The sequence below is a fragment of the Arvicola amphibius genome, chromosome 5 (assembly GCF_903992535.2).
Source record: "Arvicola amphibius chromosome 5, mArvAmp1.2, whole genome shotgun sequence".
Lineage (NCBI taxonomy): Eukaryota > Metazoa > Chordata > Mammalia > Rodentia > Cricetidae > Arvicola > Arvicola amphibius.
The window spans coordinates 106,719,571-106,744,255 of record NC_052051.1 but is presented as its reverse complement, the minus strand read 5'-3'; the positions used below and the strand labels follow the sequence as shown (position 1 = coordinate 106,744,255).

The window sequence follows — 24,685 nt, the reverse complement described above, 5'->3', positions numbered from 1 at the left end:
GCAGAGCACTAACTGTGACACACATTAGCCACGCCACTGGAGCAGAAAATCAATAAAAGAGGGCTCCAAAAATAAAATACTCCTTCCGAGTGTCACACTGCACTAATTAGCAAAGACTCATTTAAGAGGACTTACCTGTCATTAGAGGGAATGAGGTATTTACAAAAATTAGTTTTTAGACAAAACAGTTTTTTTTTTTGAGAGAGAGATGGAAAGAAAGGTAAAGATTAAAAAGTGACTCACAAAGTGACTTTTATTTTGACACAGACGTCCCATTGTGAAATGAGGTCCTTAATCATTTTTTCTGTCATGTTATTGTCAAAATAAAAAATAGGAAAAAGACAACTCATGAACAAATAGTAAATTTATTGCTTTTTGCTATTTAAACGTTTTAAAGATTTTTTTCATGATTTTTGGATCATCTGCCAAACATGAGGATCATAGGTCCTTGTTACTTACTTTCTAATTTGTTTGAAATGAAACTGTTTAAAATTTCCAAACTGTCAAATGTGTAAACATCATTCTAATTCTATAGTTTTCATTATATATTGGACCTTACACTTACCAATATACAGTTGTCTTACATGGGAAGGAACTTAAATACACATGGGTATATGCAACACAGGTAAGCATGTTTATCAAAGTTCTTATCCTTCATAGCTAATAGGAGACCAGGATTCAACATTACACTTTGTTTTAAATAAATTTAGTTCATAAAGCCTTCATTAATCTGACTTATTTTTCAATTTTAGAAAATATGGAAGTTATATAGGCTTTAGAAATAATGAAGAGGCCCAAGATAAAAGATATGAGAACCACAGAAGAGAAACTTTGCATTGTGTAGTTAATATTTTGATTTAAGCTGCTGGGTGGCCAACAACCTTTCACTGGATAGGCTAGGGACCTAGGGGAATACCAAACACTATTGTGCTTCTAAAGGAAAATAGAAATAAAATGACTCCTAACTAAGTTCTGCTATAAGAATCCTTCAATGTTTTGCTCAGCTATCATCAGAGAAGACTCTGCCTTCTTCAGAGACACACAACTAGACAATGTTCAGAGGGAGAAAGACATTGGGATAGTCAATCTTAAGTGGGATGTCTCTGCCAAATCCTTGCCACCAAGACTCAGGATACTTTGCAGAAATGGTAGAAGTATTGTAAGACTTAACGAGTGTGGAAGACACCAAGAATGCATCGCCTTCCACATACTGACACACGTGTGAACTCACAGAGACCATGATAGCATTCGCAGAGCCTGAACAGGTTCAAGCTAGAGTGGGGTCCAGTGCTGAGAGGAGGAAAGGGATATCATCACTATCCCTAAAATTGAACGGAACTCACAAAGGAAAAATTAGCTCTTGTTTTTGTTTTTTAATGGAGTCGTACTGGGTATATAAGCCCCACTTAAGGGCAGGCACCATGCCTACTAGTAAATGACTCACACAAAAGAAACTCAATGATGCTGTGTGACATTTCTTTGCCCCATAATGCTTTATGTGCATATTTATTTATTTATTTATTTATTTATTTATTTTTTATTCTACTGGTCTTTTGCTTATATATAATGGTTTCTAATTTGGGACTTTTATGGGCTCAATAAGGTTTCAAGTTTGGGATTTTAATGAGTTTTCTGTGTGTGTGCCCATGTGTGTATATGGGATTTTAATGAGTTTTCTGTGTGTGCCCATGTGTTATATGGCTTTCATGCTCTTTCATCTTAATCTCTTTGTTTGTGTGTTTTGCTCTATTCTGGTTTGTTTATTTAGTTGCCTGTTTGGTTTTTTAAGGAGAGAAAGAAAGAAGCTATGGAGTTGGATGGATGGGTAAGACGGGAGGTTCTGGAAGAAGATGAGAGAGCAGAAACCTTGATCAGAATATTATAATATGAAAAAAGCCTATTTTTGATCAAATACACTTTGACTTAGATCTGACCAAATTACCTTGTCTTCAAACCATAGAAATGCCTTTAGTGCTTAGAATTTTCAAGTTTTCAAAATAAGGCATAAGTGAACACATTGCAAATCTTGTTGCTCAAGAGAAGTACGTCCTGCTTTGTTAAGCTCAGCTGTCGACTGTCTGAACTAAGAGACACCTAGCAGACAGAGTTGCCACTCTAGATGTGCTGGAGAGAGTATGCCCACTGCTCTGTGTGTTGGTTAGTTATGTAGAGGTGAAGGCAACTTCAGATGTGGACAGTATTGTCCTTGTGACTGGGAATCTAAAGGCATAGAAGACATAGATGAAGGGTAACATCCATGTCTATATGCTTGCCTCTGGCTAAAATCAATGTTCTCCTACCTCCGTGGCTCAGGGATGTCATGGACATGCACCAGAACTTATCCTGGGTACTGAGAAGTGTTCAGCCTTATACTGAGACTAAATAACTGGTCCATATTCTTCTGAGACGTTTATGTTTTTAAACTACAGAGCTAGCAGTTTCCTGTGGCTCTCTAGCCTAAATATTTTTATTTAGAATACTCAAACTCTGACCCTAGAAACTGATCTAGAAAATACAATCTATAGCAGCATATATGTTATATTGATTCCATTTTTTTTTCTGGAGAAGGCTAATATGAATACATGCCTATATGCTATTTTTATAATTGGTTATTCAACTTTATTGATAATCTACAAGATCATTTCTTAAACTGATAAAAATTAAGATCTCAATAAAAATCCTTCTTTCCATCTATTCTTCTTCACTTTCTCATATCCCTCTAATTTTGCAAAACATTGATAACACAATCATACTCTTCCCCAGGAATTGGCTTATGCTACAATTTATTATTGTAGGCATGTGGTATCTGGATTGTTGACATCAACATGCCACCTGTATTACTACACTGAGACTGTCACCTGTGAATCACACACATATGGGCACACAAACAATATTTTACACTGTTATAGTGAATCAGAGAAGACTGCATTGGTCAAAGCCAAAGATACACAATTCTAGATCAGTCATATTAATATTCTCAGAGAGAAGTTTGAATACAAGATTGAAACACAAGAAAGTGGGACAGAGATGAGTCAGGGTATGCACCCAGGACATAAAGTACACAGCAGAATGGTACAGATAGCTGCATAAAGACACAGATTCTGTTTTTTTCCCTAATAAAGTAGCTGTGGACTTTAATTTTAGAGAGCAAAGGAGATGCTCAACTTCATCCATCTTCTGAACAAAAGGAAAAAAAAATTATTCATTGTTCATAATTATTTAATTCAACAAATAGGTGGGGAAGCAGAGCATTTTAAACACATTTATTCTGAATTTACACTGAATATGAGCAACAGTACTGTTTAAAAACTTTCGGGCCTATTGTTGAACAGTCCACTTCATCTCTCATGCATTTTTAAATGATCCTTGTACAATGGCTCCCCATAGTAAGGACTACCAACTTCTTTGACTGTACTCAGGATGGGAAGGATTTTTAGAATTTTTAAAAGAAATGTTAAAAATAGCCGATAGGCAGAGAAGTGCCAAAATAAGAATTTACTATAGATGCTAGAGAGATGATTCTACTGTAATGACTTCTTGTTACTCTAGCAGAAGACCCAAGTTCAGTTCCCACAGCACACATCAGCTCAGTTTAGTTCCTACAACTCAGCAGTTCATAGCAACCTGTACCTGCATTTCCAGGGAAACCAAAACCCACTTCCGGCTTCCACCAATACTGGCACACATACATACATACGCATGGAAATCATATTCACGTGCACATCGGTAAAGATAAAATGAGTCTTTAAAATAAATATTCTTTCCAATTTAACTTAATACAGTGTAGCAAAGATTCACAGGATGATGTTGGGCAGAAAAAGCACGTTTTGAAGAGGGGGAAAATGAACTTATGGAAAATAAATGCCATCAGTTGAATGACTTCAAAATGAACTGACAAAAGAGAAAACGTGTAAAACATTTTTAATTTTACTCTTTGATGTAGGATTTTATAAAGGTGTGCTTGTAAATTAGTCTAATTTTTTTCAGAACTTTTAAAAGAAAGTCATTTCTATTAAAACTTGGTAAAAATATATGATTGGCTTGTGACAATTATTAATATATGCATTTAGGGGAAATTACAGTACAAAGCTATGCCATATTTAGTATTGCAATGAATCAGAAATACAAAAGATCGTGTATCAAATTAAGCTGGGGCAATTCTAATCCTTTGGGAGCTAGATAAATCTACTTGCAAATTGGACTTTCTTTGGCATTTGTTTTCTTAGAAATCAGTTTCAATCTGCCCAGTTGTGGCCAAATAGAAGTGGACAAGAAGGCATGGAGGGGGAAGGATTCCAGGGGTTATCAATGAGCTGCTTGTTAGACTCATGATCTGATCACCCACTCATAATAAATCATTTAGATTCTAAGTGTCAATATGTTCTTACATAACATACAACAAGCTACATCTTGCCTATAAGTTTCGATTATTACTTTAAATCAAGTGTAGAAATTGCCAGTTTCCTGGAGATGAACATGCATATGATGACCAAAGGTCAACCTCAGGTGCTACCCATTTTGTGTTTGTGAGACAGAGTCAGAATTAGTAGACAAAGCTGTGGAACTACAGGGATCCTCTTGTCTCTTTCTCCTCATTGCTGAGATAACTCCCATACCACACCACACCAGTTCTAAACCATGTCTTCAGGAGAGGAAAAAAATACCTCATTTTCTCATGCTTCAATTGCAACCATTTTAGTGATGCAACTGTCCTCAGTTCTCAAGGAAGGAAAGGGAAAGGGGGACTGAGAGAATTTGTATTGTAATCTCAAAAAGTAACCAAAGTAATATTTAAAGAGTTGTGACATCTCCCTATCATGCATGTAACTATAATGAGAACTGGAAGGTAAAATGTGGCCAGTGGTTTGTTGTAGGAAGCTGTATAAATTTGTCCTGTGGAGTCTCTAGCTACAGCTGAGCCAGTGTTCACAATTCCTGAAAGACTGTCAATGAATAACTGGGTGGAGCAAGATTGCCTTGAACTGAAATTTAGGGTTTTTAACCAAGAGCCAAAGACAAGGGAGAAAAAAAATTAAAGAAAAATGAGAACCTAAATAAAAGCTTACCTATATAATGAGATAAATTATAAGTTGCACATTTTCGGACAATATTCATAGTCATCATACATTCCTAATGCAGTGACAGGAAGGCTTTGGCAGTGCAGCTGGACTTTATCTTACGTTTCCTCACTTTCTTCTTCACTGGGGATATTTCTGGGACACTCTGTATGACACACTTAACACCTCTGTCCCTTTTTCTCACATTTCTGAACATGAACCCAATTAGGGGAATTTTTTTCCCTTTAATACCAAAGGACCCAACTTGTTCTGCTGCCTGGATCCTGTCTGTGTGCTCCTGGCAATTCTCTAGCATGTTAGCAGCACAGAAAATAGAATTTTCTCCTCTTAGAGGTGTTAGGAGAATTAATTAATGTTTATGAAGCACCTCAGATACATGGATGAGAAGGCCCTGAAGAATTCTCTCCTTCAAAGGCGGTATTATTACATCACCCAATCTGGAGGCAAAGAAAAGCTAAAAATAGCATCTCAGTAGAGTAACCCCAATTTAACTCTATGCGACAGGTGTCTCTGTTCATTCTCTTGGGAAAGGTACTTTGTGAAGAATGTGGGAAAAGTTGACCTCGTATAAAATTGTGGATTGTGCAATTTTCTTTAACAGGTTTTTCTCCTATGATTTTTTTTCGCCTTTGATTTTAGTGGTCGAGGTTTCATTTCTTTTTTAACACAGACATGAAACACAAAATGTTCTCCATTTTCCTTTCAAACTTTCATACCCAAAGAACAATGGCAGTAAATATGTAATATAAGTACTTCTATGGTTTATATTACATCCGTAGGACACAGACTACTTTAAGTCATACAGTATATACACCAAACATCTAAAGAATATAACTCCCAAGTTAGGAGACTGAGTAGTATCTTCATTGCTTAGATTGTCCTGTTGCCTCTCCTAAATTCAAAACTGCTCATGTTACATGGAATCTCAGTTAGAATGAGCCAGCAGCAAAAACCGAAGGGGAACGTGCTTCTGTTTCTTTTCCTGGACAAAACTTTTTGCCATGTTGTAATTTTCATTAAATAAAATTATGGCATCAGAGTCTGGTGAAGAACAGCTTTTAGTGATTTTGCTTTGTGTAAAGGTAAAATAACTTGCAGTGATTATAGATAGCAATGAAAACCAACAGCATTTGTTTTCACCTCAGGGATCTTATGATACAATCCATGTGCCCATCAGCAGTGACTCATTTATTCTTCCTACTGAACTGAGAGGTGAGTCCTGGTGTTATTAGAGTTTTGCATATGAATAATTTCAGGGATGGGAGGGTGAAGAACTTCTCAACAGTTAAGGACTAAAAGCATGGTGAGAATGAGACTCAAGTCCATGTTGTTCTAATCCAGATCTATACAGTTTAGATATCAGCTGTCCCTGAATCATGCCATAGAGAGGTGTGAAATGGCAAATGTTTGAGTATGCAGTGTTACAGCTAAAAAGGTGGAATAAGAAATGAGTTGAGACCAGCCTGGTCTTCTACAAGAGCTAGTTCCAGGAAAGGCACCAAATAAACTACAGAGAAACCCTGTCTCGAAAATAAAAAAAAAAGAAAGAAAGAAAGAAAAGAAATACATATTTGAAGACAAATGTGAAATGATATGTAAAATGAAAATGCATTGTTTTCCCTTTAATTAGTGCAGTGAAAACATATTGGTCCAAACAAAATGAGGGCTTTGTATTCTGCCACCAGAGAACTTTGGGCCAAGCAGCAGGATTGGCTGTGAGATGACAGACAAAAAGAATGTGCACATCTACTATTTGTGATTCTTTCATTTTAGCCAGATGAAATTTGTTCCTTGCATCTCCGTTTGAAGAACTAGCAGCTGGTTTCTGTTACTAAGTATCTGGACAAGATAAATTATCTCTCCAAAAGTGATTCTAGTGACTGATTTGTCACCTTGTTGCAAAGACAATGAGTTATGATTCCACTGAACAAGGATAAGGATGCATATATTCCTAGATACTTGGGTCTAAAGAGAGCTTAGGCTGGTCACTACACTATTGAGTCTCCATCAGAGCCATGATGCCAACTTTGTATACTCAGCTAAACTAGTCCTTTTCAAAGTAAGTGATGACGCGGTCTTTGATGGCAGGCCTATTTTTAGATGTGGAGCACTCAAGATGACTGTGAATGCAATCAGGGTACTGTTATTTCATTGTCAGGATAAGCGCTCAGAGGGAAGAACCCACCTATAGTCACTGTCATCAAGGACGTGAGAATCTTGTTGGAAGATATTGAATGGCTGCCTATCTTCTCCATATACATTCTTATTACATGGTGATAAGAGTTAGAAATTCTGTGGAAGACCAGTGGACACACAGACACTAAGAGCAACCTTCTCAACTTATTCATGTTGGAACATTTGACCTCCGGATTAATGAGACAGAATTGAAGGAGACACCCATTGATTCTGGTCTTGGATGCAAAGCCCAGTGACATGCTTGCATGTAAGAAGTCCTCACTAAATCACTGAGGATAGGCAAGACACTTAAATCCTTAATTGTCTTTAGATTGCATGAGCCAACACAAAATACAGAGCAACTGGCTACCTTTAGGACATGACCATGGCCTTCTTATTATTCACAAACTTTTTCTATGCTTTGATATTTTGAGTATTTACATTTTTTGAGTACACAAAATATTATACAGGTTTTTCTTACAATTTGTGAGGTATACTGATAACAGAAACTTGAACTTGATAATGTCATCATACTCAGGTTGGTTGTAAGGCTGGCTGTTGTAGGGGTTTCTGTCCTGCCCAGTTCCTGCAATCATTAAGTCCCAAAGAAATCACATAGAGGTCTACATTAGTTATGAACTGATTGGTCCATTAACTCAGGCTTCTTATTCACTCTTATAACTTATATTAGGCCATTATTCTTATCTGTCTTAGCCAGGTGGCTGGTACCTTATTCGGGGGGACAGTCACATCTTGCTTCTTCTGTGGCTGGGCCAGGACTGCGCACCAAGATTTCCTCTTCCCAGAATTCTCCTGTTCTCATTGACCCACCTCTACTTCCTGTCTTGTTGTACAGCCTATATTTTCTGCCTGCCTACTGGCCAATCAGTGTTTATTTAAAATGTAATTAACAGAATACAGAAAAGTTTCTACTAATGATGTATCAATCATGAAGTGAGAACAAGGAAAACATGTTTGGGTTATAGAGCACGGTGGTTCAATTTGGACTTTGAAGCAATACACTAACAGCATCTGCTGATCATGCATTCTTATGTGAATTAGAAAAGTGTACAAGCTTAGAGTGTACAAGTACTTGCATTGAACCCATACAGTGGATTATCAACACAAATATCCCTGTATTGCATGAGATGGATCAGAGGTATTATAGCTTTTACTCTGCAGAACAGAAGCAATGCTTAAAAATGCCAATGGTTGCATTCTTCATTTAATCTTGATATTAAGAATAAAATGAACCATTGAAGTCTTGTTACTTCAGTCAGCACAGTTAGTGTTCCAGATGTGTATGTTTATGCTGATATATATTCCTGCTTCAGAAAAAATTTATGGAAACATGCCTTCAGAGATACATCAGAGGGCTCTATCTATATACTGAACCATAGAAGCATTCCTCCCCTGTCCTTTTCCTACTCGTCTTCTTTTTTTCTCCTTCCCATCCCATTCCCCACCCCTATTCTCCTTTCTTATTTTCTCTACCCATTCTACTTATTCTCTTCCTTTATTTCCTTCTCTTTCCGGTGCTCACCTTCCTCCTCCTTTCTTTTCCTTCCATTTCTTCCCTCTCCTTCTCTTTCATTGTTGTTTCTTGTTCTTATTCTGTTCTTTTTCATTAATCAAATATATATTATATTATATCAACTTTTGTATTATATCAACTGTAGTATGATTAATAAAAACTCGAAGACAGAAATTGAAGTTCAACCTGAAGGTCAGAAGAGCAAAACAGCCAGTCACTAGCTCTTACCTCTCCCTCAGTCTGAAATGGTGATTCTTCCTGCAAGAATCTCAGAATGAGACTGTGTCTGACAGCTGTCTCCTCCCATTTTATAGTCCTCTCTAGTGCAGGAACTAAAGGCCTGCACCACTGCTACCAGGTTTCTATGAGAAACTAGTATGGCTACTGGGATTAAAGGTATGTGTCACTACTGCCTGATATGTAAAACTGATCAGTGTGACTGCTTTACTCTCTGAACTTCAGGCAAGTTTTATTTATTACAATACAAATGAAATCTCACTACATTTCTCCTTTTTGTCTAATATAAAAAGAGAAGGCTATAGCTAATATAAGAAAAACTATGCAAAATAATAATTACTATATACAATATATTCAGGCAATAAGTACATCAACAATGTCTAGTCTATTTGCATTTGACAAATTTAGAGAAAATATTTCGTATATATTCTATGTTGGTGAATCCAAATTCTTATACCTATTTTATTTTCTATCATAACTTGCTTTCTACATCTGGTAAACTATAACTGTAACTATAACTACCTAATCTTCAACTCCCTCAGAGACCCAAGAAGGAAATAATATTAACTGAGCAAGCAGGAAGTGTGAGCAAGTGACTTCAAAAATTGTCAGAAATGATAGAAATTGCTGGCTCCATGGACAGTCACCCAAAGCTCCTCTCCAACTATTTTTGGCCTATATGTTAACTTTTCCTATCAGGCCAATGTAATAGCGATTCTTCTCATATAATGAAAAAAAAAAGGAGAAAAGATAGTTTTGAATTATTTTTCCTTTTATAAATTTTCCTTTTCTTGTTTTTTTTTTTAAATCATTATTCAATCTCAGAAGAGCACTATACTTCCATTTTGGGAGTCTTCAACATAGGGACACTGTGGGAAATGCTGTCTTACTTAGGGTTACTGTTGTTATGATAAAGCACCAAAAGCAACTCAGGGAAGAAAGAACTTATTTGGCTTATACCTCTGTGAAGGAAGTTAGAGCAGGAACTCATAAGGTAAGAATCTGGAAGCAGGAACTGATATAGAGGCCAGGAAAGTCGGCTAATTACTAGGTTGACTCTCATGGTTTGCTCCGCTTGACTTCTGACTGAACCTATTACCATTAGCCCAGTAGATTTCCCCAGTAAATTATTAATTAAGAAAATCATGTACAAGTTACCTGCAGCCTAGTCTTAGAGAGGCATTTTTCAATTGAGGCACCCTCCCCTCTGATGACTCTAGCTTGTGTCAAGTTGACATAAAACTAGGCAGTACAACTGACTCATTGTCAACTTGACACATAAACACATCAGTATTAAGCCATAGCATGGCTTTTCTTGTTCTTCCCTAAGTCTCACACTAATACTAACATTTTCCACCCAACATTTCAAAATGGATGCTAGGAAGCTGGCATCAATCCCTCAACTAAATATTCTAGACTCTATATAAAGGGGTGTTGGTGAGCTGAGGTGATCCTTTTAACCAAACATTCCATATGCTTTTTCATAAAGGGGCACTGGCTAAAGTCTAGCTGCTTCCTGTAGGCACTGGGCAATGTGGAAAAGGGGAAAGCTGGGAGTTGGTGGGCTCATGATGAATGAGAGGTGTGACTAGAGAGGCATTTGTCATCTTGGAGACATTAGGCATCTGTTCTCATCTACCTTGAGGTAGATGAGAAGGCAGGTGGCAAGAGTCCTGAATAGGTGCCCACTTGAGCCTAGAGAGATGGTACTAGCTTGGGTGTTCCAGAAGCTTGACAGATAAGGGGGTGGTGAGGATTGCCATGTAAGGTCTTGTCCATTGAGGTTCTAGAGACCTAAGAACTAGCTATTTGAGGAATACTCAATCCCTTAGAAAGAATGGGGCAAGTTTGGGGGCATTTGATTCCACTGGTATGGAGGAAGGAAGACAGATGTCAACATGTGAATGAAGAAGGGACCTCAGAAGGGAGAGGTAGGGTAGATACCCCAACAATGGAGGGGTTTGAGCTGGGAGGTGGTGATTAAGGAGAAAGGGTCTGCCATAAAGGAGCTCAAAAGGGCTCAGATCCATAGGAGAGCATAGGGTGACCCAGAGATTGGTAAGGGCAATGGGGAGAAGGGGAGCCAAGATAACCTGAGTTCAGTAAAGAGCTGTTGTTTGATGAGTCCATTGGCCCTCTCTACCTTTTCCAAGGATTGTGGGCAGTAGGGGATGTGGAGTTGCCAAGAGATGTTGAGAGCTTCTGACAGAAGCTCCATGACCCTGGAAGTGAAGGCTAGTCCATTGTCCATCTGGATGGTTCATGGAATGCCAAACCAAGGAATAATGTGATCCACCACATCTGCTGTTTCCCTGGAGGCCAGAAATGCTTCTATCCGCCCTGTAAAAGTGTCCACAAGTGTTAGGAGACAATGGAGTATTTTATGAGTAGGAATATGGGTGAAATCAACATGTCAGTCTTGGCCCAGTTGATGTCCATGAAACTGATGCAAAGACTGATGTATATGGAGAGCCCCCTGTGGATTGGCCTTGGCACATGTCTGGCAGAAGGAGTGAACCTGTGAAATATGATCTTGGAGATGGGTGGGGTCTAAGAGGAGCTCTAAGAAATGGAACAAAGCTTTGGGGCCTATGTGTAAGATCTGGAGGATGTCTGAAATGATCACCAATGCCTGGTCTCACTTGCTCATGTTAGTAAGGCTGGATCTCCATGGTGTGGCATAGAGGATGAACCTGCATGGGGGCATTGTGATTTTCAGTGCCCAGGCTGCTGGCAGATAGGGCATGGCCTCATAGGCAGCAGAGACCCAGGGTAATATCATGCCATATGGCCAATTAGGCCAAATTTGTAGCAGGTTCCTGGCAAGGATGACATAGGCTGAGCTGCGGCAGGATGGAGCCTTGTGGTCAACTTTCCTTGTCCCCCTTCTGGGGGCTCCAATGGCCTCAGGGCAGATACTAAAGCTTGGTCTTGGAGAATTATTGCCTGCTAGAGTCTCATCTGTTGGGAGGATTCAGCTACCTCTTCTTTAAAACCTTTAAAGGCCATTTTCACCAATTCCTGTATTGGGGATGCTTCTCAGTCTTTTATAATTTTTTTTCTATTATCTGGTGCTGACTGAGAAATGAAATGGGTGGTTAGGTCCATGGCTCCTGCTGGGGAGTGTGAGTCCAGTTTAGTATACTGAACTATGGTCTCTTGTAATCAGTTTTAAAAAATGATCGGGATTTTGTCAGCTAGCTGTGTGATCTCCTGGAGTCTGTTTAAGGTAACAACTTTTTCTGAGACCATCCATACCCTGAAGGAGGCAGGGAACCATGATGTCCCACCTCTGTCAGCCTGGTTGATAATCCCAGCATTGTTCTGTGGCCAGCATGGCCAATTCCCCACAGGGAGTATATTGTCTACTAGGTGGGTCTGGTCTGCATACTGTCTAGCTGCTGTCTGAATTCTACTTCGGTCTTCAGGAGTGAGGGTAAAGGCCTAGACGACATAGAAATCAAGCCAGGTTAAATTGTAGGTCTTGGACAGACAGTGAAACTCCTTAATATAAACAGAAGGATTAGCAGAGAAAGAATGCAACTACTTTTCTGATTGTGAGAGTTCCAGAAGAGAGAAGGGAAGGTGGACTTTAATAATGCATCAGCTCTTGCTACCTCTCAGAGAGGGCAGAGAAGGGCAGGATTATATTGAGATGGGACTATTGGGAGGGGTTAGGCCAGAGTGTCAAAGGAGTTGAAGTGGTTGGTTGTGGCTTGGAGGGGTAGGGAAAGGCAGTAGGAGGAAGGGGAGGGGAGGAAGCTTGATAAGGAGGAGGAAGTTGGCCTTCAACCTTTTCTTTGTCTGGGGAGGGAGTGAGGAAGGGTGGGGAGGGGGAGGAATGTGGAGAATGTTCTCCACTGGAAAGGGTTGGGTAGTCAGGGTTCCAGGGAGTGGGGGTGGGCCAGTTTGGTCCTGGCAAAACTTTCCGTCTCCCAATTCCCAGATAGTTGGAAATCTGGAGGTGCTGTGACCCTGATTGTAATAGATTAAACAAAAAGCTAAATTTGTTGGGGGCATTTGTTTTAATGGTGTTTTATCACAACCTTAAAGACTTTAACTAAGACACCCTCCCTCCTTAGAAGCTATTAAATAGTCATAGGATTTTAGTTAGGGGTAGGGACTCATGAACATTTTCCCACTCTGGACTAGAGTGTTAACTGACTTGATCTGGTGCATGTCATTTGCAGGCAACCACAGCTTCTGTGAGTTCACAGTGAAGTGATCCTATTATGTCCAGAAGACACGGTTAAACTCTCTTCTTCCCAAACTCCTGGATCAAATGATTTTTTTTGTCCTCTCTTCCACAATGGTCCCTAACCCTTAGGTGTAATGTAGATGTCCCATTTGTGTCTGAGTATTCTACAGATATTTGTTATCTGCATTTTGGCGAGCTCTGGATTTCTGCTTTAACTGGGGGTGAGGGTTGGGGACTTCTCTGAAGAGGTCTGATCATGCCTGTGAACCATACTATTCTAAAGTAAAGGTATGTAATTTAGAGGGTAAATCCTCTGGGGTTTTTTTTTTTTTTGTGTGTGTGTGTGTGTGTGTGTGTGTGTGTGTGTGTGTGTGTGTGTGTTTGTGTGTGAAAATTTCCACCCATAATGGTTTGGACAGTGGTAGTTTTGATTTCCTCACTTATATCTAAATTACTCTTGAAACAAACCTAAAAAATGTTTAAAATATTCAGATAACATTAACTCAGAAGGAGGCATTATTAAGATTTCATTTTGGCTCTATAGTCCAGTGCTCATTTGGACCTAGACAGAGACCCACATTGGAGCACTGGACTGAGCTCCCAAGGTCCAAATGAGGAGCAGAAGGAGAGAGAACATGAGCAAGGAAGTCAGGGCTGCAAGGGGTGTGCCCACCCACTGTGACAGTGGGGCCCATCTAATGGGAACTCACCAAGGCCAGCTGGACTGGGACTGATGGAGCATGTGACCAAACCGGACTCTCTGAACGTGGCTTACATGGAGGGCTGACTGAGAAGCCAAGGACAATGGCACTGGGTTTTGATTACACTCCATGTACGGGCTTTGTGGGAACCTAGTCTGTTTGGATGCTTACCTTCCTAAACCTGGATGGAGTGGGGAGGACCTTGGACTTCCCACAGGGCAGGGAACTCTGACTGCTCTTAGGACTGGAGAGGGAGGGAAAGGGGGAATGGGGAGGGAGGAGGAAAATGGGAGGTGAGGAGGAGGTGAAAATTTGTAATAATAATAATAATAATAATAATAATAATAATAATAATGAAAAAAGATTTCATTCTGGCTTTCCTTTTATAAACTGGCTGGCTGTGATTCTCCAGACCTCACACCAGAGAGGCATTTCTAGCTAAATGCAGAACAGATGTGGGTGGCACCTTGGGAGAGGGGAATTACCTTGTGGCTGAGAAGCTAGTTTCAAGCCTCTCCCAGCCCTGCCTCCACCTGTTTCTGCAGGAGCAGACCTGTGGATCTGCGCTCATCCAGTTCTGTCTCAGTGCATTCCCAGCAGCCCCAGACAACTGCTCTCTCCTCTCACGTTCTGCTCTTTTCCTCCTTGTAGTTGGTTGACAGCTGCTCAGAGTTGGCTGCTCTCAGAGCGTCACGAAGCTGTTGCTACAGGTGGTCTCCTTTTTAGGAGAGTTGGACAAAGAAAAGAATTCTAAGAATGAAATATCTGTAATACGGGTACCATAATTTTGAAGAAATGTAAACATCTCGAGAAAGACTACAATCCATTTGGTTCTCCCATCCCCTGCCTTCTGCTATGTGCACAAGGATAAAGCTTGCACCTGTACCATCTAGGCATCTAGGCACAGGTCCATTCCCAGAAACAAAACAAACAATATTAAACTCTATTTCATAAATAATGATCCTTGTGTGAGGTACGCAATAAAATTATTAAATGGCCCGACAAGGTCTCAGGATTATGTAATAATGTCAGTGTAAGCACATACATCCCATAATTAGAAGAATAAATGGTAAAGCATTCTGAAGTAAGAAAGCTTTCAAAGTTTGATGCTTTGTGGATTAGAGTGAACAGAGGCTACTGGGCTGCTATTGAAAAGAAGTAGGAGCTGGGCAAATGGGTCAATGAGAACACATGCTGCTCTCATTTTTACTTCCCAGCACCCAAGTGGTTGCTAACAATTATCTATAACTCCAGTTACAGATCCAACATCCTCTTCTGACCTTCTGGGCACTGCCTGTACATGGCCCACAGACACACATGCAGGCAAAATATACACATAAAATAAGTCTTAATAAAACGGGCAGGGCAAATTCAGCAGGCATTCTCCATGTCTTCCCTAATGAATAATACTTCAGCTGATTTCTGAAGGTGTGACAGTATCACAGTCTTCTGTTTATCTCAAGGTGGGTGTTCCAGTCCAGAGAGGCATGGACAAGTGGGATGACCTTGCCTGAACAAATGTGTACCTTCATTCTTAGCAGTTCTCTGATGAGAGAAAAAAGATAAGACATTCCGTTCCCCTCCATTCTTTCCATTCCTATGGAGTTAGAGCATGTCAGCAGAAAGCAAGCATACAAAAATGTCTACATGTTCTGCTCAGTAGGCTATAGATGTGACTCTGTTCAGTGTTTTAAAATGCCCTTCCTGTATGTGGTCAGGCTCTCAGGGTCAGATCATGAGATGGAGGATGAGGTATCTTACTAAAGATTTAATTTTTCTGATGTTCATGGACAAAGACGAAATGAGTAAAATGTCTTGTAGGGATGAAGTCAAGATCAGAGTTCTCCTAGCACCAAAGGGTAACGTTAGAAGCTACACTAGTAATCATCTTTTACTTCCTATATCAATGAATGTAGATAATGCAGCATGGACCATGATGTTGCAATATTGAAAGTACTGAGAATCAACACTGGTTGTCTCTTAGAGATGTGGATTTAGAACTTTGACATAATCTCTAGCACTGGAGGCAATTGCTCAGCAAAATAAAAATCTTTTATTGGTTCTGTCCATGGGATGGAGGGATCTGCCTAACTTAAAGTAACAGCTTCTGAACATGTTGACTGTGTAGAATCACGATATCATCTATGCCACTGAAAGAAACTAAGTAGTCTAGAACAGAAATCAACATTTGTATTTCCCAATGAGGCCATTCTCTATATATGTTAGACATTATATATCGTTACAATATTTATAATACCTCTTAGATTCAACTCTGCACTAGTAACCTATAAAGCACCAGTCAAAAACATATATTAAATAGGGGTGGTTAAATTTTTGTAAGAATTAATTTCACAGCAGACGAACCAGTTAATTGAGTGAAGAGACAATATACAGAATAAAAGAAAAAAATTTGATATATTTGACATAGAATTAATATCCAGAATATTTGAAGCCCTCAAAAAATGAATAAGACATCAGCAATCCAGTCAATAAATGAAAAAAAAAAACATGAATCAAACTGAAAGTTCTCTAAAGATGAAATACAAATAGCCAGTAAGGCTGTTAAATAAAATGATGAAATACAAACGCCAGTAAGGGTTTGAAAAACATGTTGTACCTTAGAATCCACTATTGAAACACAAATTATTTCAAAATAGGTAGTCAGGTGAATTATTACAAGCTAAAGCTTATTGATCTCCGGTCTAGATTCCTTCCCCGAGAGTTTAATCTAATTGAGCAAGCATGGAAGGCTGTGAAGAGACAATGAAAGGCAATTACACAGGGCAAGAACAAATCTTGTAACATAATGTATTGGAGAAACCTTTATAGGAACTAGAAACACCAGAGAAGGATAATTACATATTATGCCAGCCATTGGAGAGCATCAATATGGAAGGCTGGAATTCTCGAATTCGAAGATTTACCTTCTTCATACATTCTTCTATTATGTAAAACTTCTATCCTGATTTTATCCTAGTTGAGAAGATCTAATTGTCTTTAGAATAGGAAAAAAGGAAAGTGTAGAGACAGGTATACAACTCAAGGTCTTAACATTCAAGTGGATTAAACACACTCCAAAGTACATTTACACGGAGTCTGGGAAACTTCTGTCTTCTCTCCTCCATACATATTCTATAACAAGTTGGAGGACTTTGATTATTGCATTGTTTAAGAAAAATATATTTAATTCCAGAAATGTTTGACTTCTGTTTCGACGACAGGCAAATATGTAGTTCTTTTCAAGCTAAAAAAGAAAATCAGAGTTATAACTCCAAGCAAATATTGTGTCCAGGCACATTTATTTTTGATAAAAAAGAATATCAATTTAATTGCAAATGAGGTACTCTCCTTAGACTCCTGGCAATTTGCAATCCTGGCCCCGAGTACAGAAAGTTTGGATTTTTTGTGTTTGTTGGATGTTTCTGACCTGGTTTAGAAAATAATGTCCTGAGTTCCACCTAGAAATGTTTAAAGAGGCATCTCAGGCAGATGGTATCATGGAAATACGAATGGAAGCAACTCAAAGAGGCTCAGAACAGCTGGAGGTCTCACCAGAAGAACAAAATCAATCAGAGATCTCTGCACAGGAGGAGGACTTGAACACCTTCCTCATCAGAATGTGAGGTGTCCCATCAGTAATATTCCTTCTCTCAATGTGGTCAAGGCAGATCTCTTAGGGTCAAAGTTGAGGAACAGTAGTGGAAAGGCTAAAATGTACCTTTTCCCCTTCTCCATTTAACTCGACAAAAAAGACTAAAAAGATTTTCAACTCTGGTGAGCTGACTCATTCTCTCTCTCCATGAACACTGAATTTATCATTTAAATGTTAAAAAGGGAAACCAGATGCTATAGTTATTAACTTTTGGAATCAACTCTAATCTTCCTATTAAATCCTTCCATCCAGGTACAGGCAATTATTTGCTTGATCTAAAGGTGCAGAAAATGCAGGCACACAGGGTTTCAGAGAGTCCAGTATAATAAGACAGGTGGGTAACTAATAATGTGGAAAATTACCTGCAGATTGAGGATATTGGGAATGACTAATGGCCAAAACTAAGCGAGTAAATTAGTTGCAAAATGATACCATTTGCAATAGTTGTACGAATGGGGACAGGAAGGCACTGTGGCATGTGGCAACAAGCGAGCTAAGCTAAGAGTGGATGTGGCCCAGGCTCAGGAAAGCCTGCCATTAGCTCACACCCCCTTACAACTGCCTCAGACTTGTATTTATTTATTTATATTTGCTCACCCTGAATCGTCTGTGCCATTAGTGTAAGGTTTAATAGTGCAGACGCTGGAGCATTCTCAGCCATCACCAAAGGTCAAAACTGTCAGTTAAAGAAAGCCAACCTAAACCTTTCAAACAAAAGATTTTTGGAAAATCAAAAAAGACACTCAGGGGTTGAACTTTGAACAAACCAAACCTTAAGCTTAATTGCTACTTCTTAGCAATGTATTGGCATGACCCTTTTAGGCAAGATTGCAGAGAAACACAATCCAAACACAGTTTTTGTAAGGCCAAGTATCTGAAAACAGGCAATGATTTGCAACTGATATTTTGTTTTATGTGCGTCAGTCTCTTCTTTAGTTAAAGAACAAGAAATAAATTAGGTCTGTTTTGCACATTTGCAGATGCCTTAAAATAAATGAAAACTCGGTGTTACTGATGTTCTGTCTAGATGAGAGCACATGTTTAAAGCTAGCCCTTCGATTGTGACAGCACCTGACTTCTCAGCCCTGCATTCAGACTTACATCAGTGAATCATCATGAAAAGCATGGTAACAATAAAATGTTCTCAACAGCATCTGGTCTACCAATTACATGAATATAAGATGAACTACCCAGAAACTATTGTGTCCAATCTAGAGGATACTAGAATGTAGATGTCCTCACCCCCAAATACATATGTAATCAATCTCTTGAACTTCATTCATAAAATATTTAATTAGGTCATCCATGTCCTCACATCACATGGAAAATGACTTAGGATCATGTTACATACCTATAGTGAAGACACAAACATGTTTACACTTTTATTGCCTTCTTCAAAACATATATTCATGTCTTTCTGGGGACAGATACAAAGAAAACAACCACCAAACCGATTTAAGATTCTCTGAGATTTGTTAGAAAACCATCTCCACATCTTTTGTCAAGTGTGGCTGTCTGTGTAAGAAAAGTTTATATAAAGTTCCTGGAAATTTAATAATCAAATCCACAAGACCATGAAAGACTTCATAAGACATCTCTAGAAAAAAAATGTTATAAACCCCACGCTTCCTCTGCAGTGACTGGCAACAGACATCCAAAGGGCAAGCATGGCCTGTTGGACAAGCTTATATCATGGATTTTATTCTTCTAAATGAAGCACAGGCCTAGGTATTGAAGGTTGAAAGCACCAAAAAAATCTTAGGTTTGTCTCTGTTGAGGACCAGTAGCTTATATAGGGCAACTTAAATATTGCAATGAGTATTTATTTTATGAAGAAAAACTGTGGCTTAATTATCAGTTACCAATTAGAATATAATGTCTGCAGTGCACCTGCTTATTGTAGAGTCAAACATTTTCCTTTCTAGTGTGTGTACTGTCAGGATAAGCCAGTTGCAAATAATACACATCCACATGTTTAAATGCTTTTAATTTACCAGAGGACTTGAATGTTATATGATTAAACAAGTTTTTCACTTGCAATGTTGAATTCATAAGCTATCCAAAGCAGCTCCATTGCCTGCCTTATATTCTTTTGAAACTCTGCATGCCAACTTGTCAGGAATAGCACAGTCTTGTCTATGACATCTCCCAATCTCCATTTCTATTGCCATTGATCCATTACTCTATAAAATTCCCCAGTGTTCTTTCATCATTCCTTATGCATTGTAAATATATAAGAATTTATAAAAGTGTCAGTTTTCCTAGAACTTACAACAGTGTGATGTCCTTCTCAAACACAGCACTGAGAGCTGATGACATGGCTCAACAAGTAAAAGTTTTGGCCACCAAGCGTGACAACCTGAGATAATTCCCATAGTGGAAGGAGAGAAATCAACCTTGAAATTACTCTCCAACTGGCCTCCATGTATGCACATACATATACATGCATACATACATACACAAATAAATAAATAAATGAAATTCTAAACTACTGAAAGTGACTTGAACCTTATTCTACACAGATTGGAGTTTAAATTGACATCAATTCCCTCAAAGCAGTGCAATCACTATTTTAGGAATTATTCTTTCATTATTTTTTGTGTGTCATGTGACTGAAGATGAAAGTTATTTTATAAACACACATACACACATTCTTTCTATCATCTTGGGTCCTTTCTCTAGGCAATATCTAGCTTGTGGGCATATCTAACTTCAGTGGGCATAATGACTGCCACCTAAGGTATCCACATCCAATAAGTGACATTTGGTCATCAAATATGTATGAATCCTTCCTCCAATATAGTAAATCAGATAGTGAGGAAGCAAAGAAATTTAGGGGGTCCTCTGTTCTTATTACTAGTTAGTAATAAAGCTAAATGGGGTTCAGCAAAGTGCAACACTACAGGGACAAACACTAAATGTGGGAGGTGGAGACATTCCCAGTATTCCAGAATTTTACAGTTTTATCGCCACTCCTTGATAAAAGAAAGTCTTCCAGAAGTACAGTCCAATCCATTGTAGCTGCTAAAGGAAACTATTTTGGTGGCCTTCAAGAATTAGGGCTTTTAGGGTGAATGGGGAATACTGGCTTAATGACAAGGGATCTAGAAGGATGAAGCAAAGACCCTGCAAAGAAAGATGGCATACAGAGAGGTGTCCGTAAGGAGATCCTCTGAAAATGTGCCCTCCTAGATCTCTGTGGAGTTACAGGTCTCTCAGGAGTAATGGGGTACTTTGTTTTATTTATTCATTATGTCTACTTCAGGTCTTTCTCTGTCACCTATGCACTAAATGAGATCCTTCTCTTGGCTGCCTCTATAGGAGATCTGTGAACATGTTGCATAATCAAAATGAACCTATATTGATGAGACCATATGCAAAGACACACACAATCTCATCAGCACACCACACCACACCTGCCACCTCACTACACCACCAAAAATAGCCACAAGAGACAGGAAGGATGTCAACTCATACAATAAGGGCTTTTGAGCAGGGTAGTATGGTTTCCAGATGGATTTAGAAAAAGATTGAGAGACCAAGAGAAAGCTGGTGGCTTGGGGAATGCAACCAATATGAAGGGCTTGCATGTTTGGCAACTGTAGCCTCCTCTGAGGTTGGAGAACCATCTTCTCATATCCACCCACATAGTCAGGACAGTGGGAGAAAAGAGAAGTGGGGAGGGGATACCAGATGCCAGCAGGGCAAGATCAAAAAATAAATAAATAAATAAAATTAGGTTCATTAAAAATACTTGTTGTTCCTCCAAGATAGCGCTGGACCCCGCAGAGCAACATCTCAGACATGTGGAGAAAGATGTTCTGATCCCCAAAATAATGAGGGAAAAGGCCAGAGGGAGGTGTGCTGAGCAAGTTGAAGATTTTACCAGATGTTGCAAGGACTCTGGAATTCTTCTGGTGGTAAAATGCCGGAAAGAAAATTCTGCACTGAAAGACTGTCTAACTGCTTACTATAATGATCCAGCCTTCTATGAAGAATGCAAACTGGAATACCTCAAGGAAAGGGAAGAATTCAGAAAAACCGGAATTCCTACCAAGAAGAGGCTACAGAAGCTTCCCACAAGCATGTAGGCAAATAGTGAGTCAGGAAGCCACTTGCAATATAACCCAGAAATAATGGACTGAAAAAAAAACGTTTGCTCACCTAAACATGAACTACCAATTCTTTTGTATGAAATAAAAATTTTTATTTCAAAAAAAAAATACTTGTTGTTGAATTACTCCTTGAGATAGTAATTATTATATACATAAGGCTATTATCAATCTGCTGATCTCTGGTCTGTCTCTCCTGATACCAGGATTGACTCTGTGCCCAGACACAAACTCTTTATCAAATGTCAGTAAATATCAAAAATAAAGGAGTGATTATGGAAGAAGTTAAAATCAATGGGTATAATATTTTCTCACCTAGATTGTGATAAGTAACAGGTAAACAGGTATGTAGTGTTTATGGAAAACACACATAAACTTGAAGTCAAGCTTATACCTTTTTAAAAATGTCTACAGACACAACAAACCCTATACCCACATGGTGCTGGTCCCACAGGGCTCCTCGCATTCCATCTGTCTGTCACTTACTGCTAGAGAAACACACACCTGTGCTTGTTTCCTACCAGAAAAATATCATCTGTCATAAGAGGCTGCACATTCCAAGTCTCAGATCTGCAGAATCTACTCATCAAGGAAAAATGTAGAGTTTTCATCCTAAGTCAATAAGGAAACATCAGGTGGCTTGGGTTTCAAGAGGTGAATGAAGAAGTAGGGAAACCATCTGAAGTAGGTCTTGGGGAGCACTACAAAAAGCATCTACCTTCTGCTCTGCAGTGGGAGTATTTCTCCCTTCTGAACTGTGATGAGCCACGGTGCTTGTAACATTAAAAGACAATGCATTTTATTGCAGAATTATTGTGGTTTTATTCCATAAACTTTTATTTAAATTTTGGGATAAATTTAGAATTCCAAAATGTACTATATTTAACAGGAAGTTTCCATATCCCCATCTTCCAGCTTCCCCTGGTACAAATACCCAACATATACAAGTACACGACATTGCTATAGCTCATTTTCAAAATTAGAGAAGCAATGCTCTCATCGCTGCTGATCATCCGATTTTCTCAGCTCTCTCTTGAATCTGAGCATCTAACTTAGAAAACTGCATTTTGTCATCCAGCTTTTTTCTTGTGCTTTCCAGGGTTTTAGGGTTCTCACAGTTTGTAGAGGGTGGTTCAGGTGACTGGACACACTCCTTCAGTCTGAGTTTATCTTGTATTTTCTCTCATTCCTAGACTCAAGTTATGTCTTCAGGAGTAAGTGACCATGAAGCGTGGTCCTTTGAAGGAGGTCTAGTCTATTATTTTAATTTGGAATGTTTGTTTTGTTTTGCTAATTTGAATTGCTTGTTGGATTATGTGAAAACTCAGTGATGAGAAAATGGACATCTGATTACCCGAGATACCCTGCCACGGAGTTTAATAACGCAATAACTCCTGCATGCAGCTTTCCTCAGATACTAAACAAAACCTTTCATCTTGGAGTTAAGTCTATTCTAAGAGGCAGTAAAATATTCCAACCTGTAATGAAGCTCATTAAATTCAAGGAGCAAACAACTCAATGGCTTCAGAAGTCCATGAAACTGCCCAGATTCACTAGGCTCTTTCTTTCCCAAGTGCAACTCTGTGTTTTCATATAATGGATTCCTATTAATTTCTACTGACTAAAATAAAATAGTAAAACTGATGCCTTATGTTTGATATATCACCACTCAGGGGGGCAGATGCAGGAGAATTGCCCTAAGATCGAAGCCCCCTTGTTCTATATAGCAAGGTCTAGTCCAGCTGTGGGTAAGTGGGAAATCTCACAGATATTCTTTTAAAAAATGATTATCTCCAATCTGGGCGAATACACTCCTCCTTAGGCATCCTGGTGGGCCCCTGCTCCCAGGAGGTCACCATATTGATGCTGAACTTATTGAGAACTTCTGATCAGCATAGTGTACTATAGATCAAAACTTCTGGACTCAAGTAATCCTCCTGCCTCAGTCTTCTCATTAGTTGGGAGTATAGGCATGTGACATTTGAGGTTGAGATATGTTGTATGAGAGAAGAATCTATTTTTCATTAAAATATAGTAACCCCTCATAATGGCCAGATTTTAAATCATGTCAACAGAAACTGAGACTCAAAGCACTCAGTTGGTAATTACCTCAGTCAGCACAAAGAGATGGTTTTTTAATCTATTGCATATGTGATGATTAATCTGGCTGAGTTGGGGTTCAGTACTGATGCTGTAACTGAAACACATGAATTTCTATCCTTTCTATTGATATGTGGTCTATCTTCTTCCTCAAATGCCTGAGCTTGCTCTGAGAAAGTGATTGATCTGCTCAAGAAAAACTAAGACCGTGAAATATAAATCTTCACAGTAATTTTTAAAGTCCTGGAGTCAAGGATGTCATCTCTGATGACACTCTTCTCAGATACACCCAGGAAAATCTGACTTCCTAATGGAACATTTTGTGAGAACCTCAAGGCTCCTAATGGTCTTTAAAGAGTGGATGTTCATTCCTCAGGAGTTTTTGAATTTCTGCTGAGTTATGTATTTTATAGTTACTGTTCTTAATGCTGTGACAAAATAAAAAATTTAAGAAAATAAAATGTAATTTGTCTTACAATTTGAGCATATAGTTTTTCATGGAGGAGAAGGTTGCATGAGCAGGAGTTATGTAGTCACATTTTGTCCACAGTCAAAGAAGAGAGATAAATGCCAGCGCACGGCCCGATTCCTACACCTTATTTGATCTGGAACCCCAATGCATAGAATAGTGTCACCTACAGTCAACACAATGTATAAATTCCCTCACAGACAAGTCAGTTACCAGTGACTCTAGATCCTGTCAAGGTGGTGATGGATACCACCTACTATATGCATCATGGTCAGTAGACTCACATGCCTTCTGTAGAACCAGAGTCAACAACAGAAGTGAGGATATCTCTGTTGTCATGGTGTGTGCATATCTGTGTCTTTAATGCTACCACTTTAATTCAAAGCACAGAAATGTTCCTCCCAGCTTAACTTCCGTACATGGACAGAT

At 38.9% G+C, this 24,685-nt stretch overlaps 1 protein-coding gene across 1 annotated transcript; it reads left to right on the top strand.

Moving 5' to 3' along the window:
* The first annotated feature begins 21,381 nt into the window (after positions 1-21,381).
* LOC119815650 (COX assembly mitochondrial protein homolog) lies at positions 21,382-21,722 on the top strand. Its single transcript, XM_038331887.1, has one exon. It carries the CDS (start codon positions 21,412-21,414, stop codon positions 21,664-21,666), a length of 255 nt encoding a protein of 84 aa, XP_038187815.1. The 5' UTR covers positions 21,382-21,411; the 3' UTR covers positions 21,667-21,722.
* The last annotated feature ends 2,963 nt before the right edge of the window (positions 21,723-24,685 follow it).